This window comes from Abrus precatorius, unplaced genomic scaffold, assembly GCF_003935025.1.
Source record: "Abrus precatorius isolate BTA unplaced genomic scaffold, Abrus_2018 Scaffold2, whole genome shotgun sequence".
In the NCBI taxonomy this organism is placed as follows: Eukaryota; Viridiplantae; Streptophyta; class Magnoliopsida; order Fabales; family Fabaceae; genus Abrus; species Abrus precatorius.
In genome coordinates this window covers 19,465,683-19,470,208 of record NW_020874362.1, presented here as the reverse complement: position 1 = coordinate 19,470,208, position 4,526 = coordinate 19,465,683, and the positions used below count along the sequence as shown (strand labels likewise).

At 34.2% G+C, this 4,526-nt stretch overlaps 1 protein-coding gene across 1 annotated transcript; it reads left to right on the top strand.

Moving 5' to 3' along the window:
• The first annotated feature begins 380 nt into the window (after positions 1–380).
• LOC113859223 (glycine-rich cell wall structural protein 1-like) lies at positions 381–1,652 on the top strand. Its single transcript, XM_027492036.1, has one exon. It carries the CDS (start codon positions 1,230–1,232, stop codon positions 1,587–1,589), a length of 360 nt encoding a protein of 119 aa, XP_027347837.1. The 5' UTR covers positions 381–1,229; the 3' UTR covers positions 1,590–1,652.
• Positions 1,653–4,526: the final 2,874 nt, after the last annotated feature.

Genomic DNA, 4,526 nt, shown 5'->3' with positions numbered 1-4,526 from the left:
AGTGCATCGAATCAATATATATCTTTGGTTTTCTAAACTTTCAACCTATCTTTTGTTTTTTTGGTCAACAACTTTTAATCTGTCAACAGCAGCAATTTAGCTTGGGCGTGGTTATGTATGTACTTGGATATAACGACCCAGCTATGATTTTTTCTGTTCTTTTATTTGGATCCGGCTAAACTAACCCAACGTACCCCAATACTATTGTTATGGACCAAAAATTGAAAACACCCATACTATTATTTAATATTCTCTGAAAAATCATTTGTTATTGTTATAAATCCGACGATAAAATGATATATAATTTACCATATTTATGTTTTTTGAGATATGACAAGAGATACATTTTCTTTTATCAATTTTTATTTTTCATTAAAACCAGCCAAATCTTAACTGTAAATAATTAGAATCGGTATTGTAAATCAAAAAGCAGGCACAATACATGTTTTCTCCATTTCAAAATACCTATAGTCGTTCACAAATATTTTTATATTAGTTTATTAAATCAAAAGGCCATAACTATTTTTCAACTTGATTTTTATTTTCTCTAAATATATTAAAGTAATAATATTAATAGAGTGAGAAATAATTTAACCAAATATAACTTTATTTTTCTAAAATTGAGATTATTTATATTTTTAAAATTTTAAAAAATGTAAGTATTGATTGTATCTTTTATTTTATTTTTAAACAGGACATTGAAGGTATCGACAGAAAGCATGGCAAATTAGTAAATTAAATGTATGCTACTAAGAAAAGTTTTGGAAATTTGAACTTGCGTACACAAATTCAATCCTTAATATTTTAATTTATTCCATTTAATGAAAGTATCAGAAAAGAGGGAATTAAAGAAAGCACATGTCCGTGAGAGACCTTTTTTTCCCTATAATTCTATAATTACAAGTACATTGAAATCATGGTCATCTACGTACAAGAGCGAAATTCAACAAAGAACCACCCAATAATGATAGTATAATGCTAATCATCAATTAATGCAGTAATAAACAAGCCCAAAGCAAAAACATGAATAGAGAACAAAAGAATAGATAAATAGAAGTAACTCAACAAAGACCAGGGCCCGTCCGTCCATGAACAAAAATATCAACAACTAATGCGCTTCAACGCGGAAGCATCATAACTCATAAGCACGAATCCTATTTTTAGTTTAGTAGCCTCGTAATTAAGCCAAAGCCACGGCGACGAAGGTTCCAGCAAGAGCAGTGGCAGCAATGAAGGTTTTGCTGATGGAGAATGCAGCAGAGGGAGGCTCAGCCGCTGGTTGGCCTGGAGCTGGGCCATTTGGGCCTGCAGCTGGGCTATTTGGGCCTGGTGCAGGTGGTGAAGGAGTGCTGGTGCTTGGGGCCTGCGCTGGAGTTGTGGAGGGTGGTGGAGGAGTAGAAGAAGCGGGTGCTGACGGGGCTGGAGCAGGAGATGGTGTCTTTGTGGTGGGTGATGGGGCAGGTGCTGACGTGGGTGGTTGCAAAGGTGCTGCTCCTGGGGCTTGTGCTTGTGCTTGTGCTATGCATGAGGTGGCCAAAAGCCCCAATATCACAAACACTTTAACTGCACCAAAACCCATATTGTTGTAATGGCTTTCTAGCGTGAAAGAGATCAAACACCAAATGTTTCTGAAAAATTGGATTCCTCCGGAGAATGTTACTTGCAAGTGCGAGGCAGCATATATTTATAGAATTATATAACCGTGCAGGGCGGTGTGTGATGTGACTTGTGAGTAATGGGTCAAGAGAATTGCTGAAGCTTTTTTATTGTTGCAAGTTAACTAAACTACATGTGTCGGTTTACAGGCTGAGGAGACATCGCTGTCGCAATGGCGGTTGTCCAGCCTACTTCCAACTAACCGTCCCCATTTCCCACTCTGTCTTTACGCGCTAACCTTTCTCATTTCGACTTTTCTACAACTTATTAGAAGATAACCCTCGCGTTGCAGTCATTGATTTTGTGATCATGGATCAGGTCAAACCCTTGGCTCTTTCACGCCACACTAATTTTACCATTTCAAATTGTTCTCGTTGCACCTTCTCTTCCTATTTTCCATTTTCATTTTTGTTTCTCCAATTATTTGGACTACCTCACCTCCTTTACTTTATTACCAAGTTTCGTCTGATTATTCCCCCTATTGCTATTATTCGTTGTGTTTTATTTTCTTTTTAAATTATCACTTGTCCGTACCAGTAAAGTGACCTATATTAGCCTTTTTGCTTTCCGTGTGTCCATACATAAAATAATATTTAATTATTGGAAAGAAGGAAAGAGTCGATATATAAATAATGAGAGATCATCCTTAAAATATGCAGTGTTAGGACGTACGAATCAGAGAAATAGGGAGAACCAAAAAAGAGATATATAATAAATAATTGAATTATATATATATATATATATATATATTATTAAAAATATTTATATCGATTTCGATAATTTAACTCTCTTGCTTAGAAGGAATCAATTCTCGCCAATCAAGTGAAAAACATCCATATATATCAGCAACCGACCTTAATTAAAACAACTAACACGGTGTTTAGTTGACGTGAAGTGGTGTATGTTTAATTTTAATTATCTAATTTTTTAAATAACTCAAATTGGCTTAGTAAGTTACAATTCTACTCAATCCGAGAAATATTATTTTTTATTTTTATTTAAATAAAAAATACGATTAACTATATTTAGTTATATTCCTGTTTTGTTTTATTTTTCATATTTTACAAAGAAAAAGGTGATTTATATTTGATTTTAATTATCTAAATTCTTAAATGAGATAATTTATATTAGAATTAGGTCATATTTTTCCAAACATGTTTGCAAAGGACAAAACTTTGTCCGGCCAAGAGTAAAAATTGGGTCTGAAAGTTGCAACATCAAACACGCTGCATGTTCATATATTCCAATATTGTTTCCGAATAAAATAGCATATTTTTAAGGAAATTTGGGTAGTGCATTGCATGTTTCGTTGTCGTTCTGCTAAGCTGTGAAGATAGTGATTGGGAAAGGTTTCTGTAGACCTTGGAGCAGTGCGAAATTAGGGACATGCGTCGTTGGGCATAATATATGGACAAACCCAACCAATAAAATCATTGTCTATTTCGAAAAGAGAGGGCAACGTAGCTCTTCAACTTTTTATTTGGCTTGGCTTGTGTGTATGAAAGCAGGACTAGTCACTTACGATTCGATACAAGATTTAGGTGATGAGGATGTGGACATGGCTAGCAAGGAGCCCTAGGGATATCAAATCGGCCCAATAGGGTGACAAAGAAGCCGAAATACTTAGACAACTATATGTTTTGTAGACTAATTAATAAATTGTCGACAAAAGGAAAAAAGGGTAATTAATAACCAAGTAGATAGCTCAAGGCAAATAGAAATTATATTTAAATGATAAATATATAATAAAAAATTTCAAATATTTTTTAAAAGTTAAAGTCTCTATCGGTTGTGGCTAGGATTTCAAGAAATCCCCTTCTCTCTTTTTCAAGATAGTTTCGAGAGGTGTCGCTAGGTTGATTATCTTAGTTGCTCAGCGAGGGTCGTGAGGTCTTGGTTCAAAGTGGATCTACCTAGAGTAAGTGTGAGGGAGGAACAGTGGAAGGTTTTTTTTTTTTTACCCAAGAAGATATGAAACTATGGAATGCCATGATGTAGAGAAACGATCCACAGAAGAATTGAATCTTGTAGATCGAAGCATAAAGAAAATCAAAATGAGTGACGATAATTCAGAAATGGCAATGATTGGGAACATGCAAGACCAATTTTGTGCTGGAGAAGAGAAAGTGAATCAAGTGTTTTCTACTTCCAAACTCTTAGATTCTTGTTTCTGTAAAGATATTATGCTTGAATATAAAGATATGGAACTAACTCTTAATGATGATGATATCTTAAAATCAATTTTTAAAGACTTTAATATGAACCCAAAAACTAAGGAGAATTCTAAGTTAGTTGATAACCCTAAGGATTTATGTCTAGATATGAAAATACATCTAGATGATTATGAAACTTGGTGCTTTCCTTAGAAATTAATGCTTATTGTAAAACTTCTAGGTAAATCATTGAGCTTTAGTTACTTGAATCAGAAACTAAGCAATGTTTGGGGGAAAAAAAGGGTTTTGAAAATCCTTGATCTTAATAATAACTATTTTCTTGTGAAGTTTGAAAATCTAGATGATTACAAGAATGCATTGTTTGAAGGACCTTGAATCAGATCACTATCTTCTAGTTCAGAGATGGCACCCCCTATTTAGATCTAAGGACTATAATTTGAGAAAGATTGTAGTGTGGGTTAGGAACCCTTGAGCTTTATAATAATAAATTTTTGTGGCAAGTTGGTAATTGCTTAGGTTCAATGTTGAAAGTAGATCCCCATACGTCTTTGGTGTCAAGGAAAAAGTTTGCTAAGATATGCATAGAGAAATATTTGAGAAGAGAGTTGGTTCTAGCCTTTAAAGTCTTAGGGCAAGAATTCAAAGTAGAGTACGAGAGTCTGTACCTCATATGCTTTAGCTGTGGAAAATATTAAC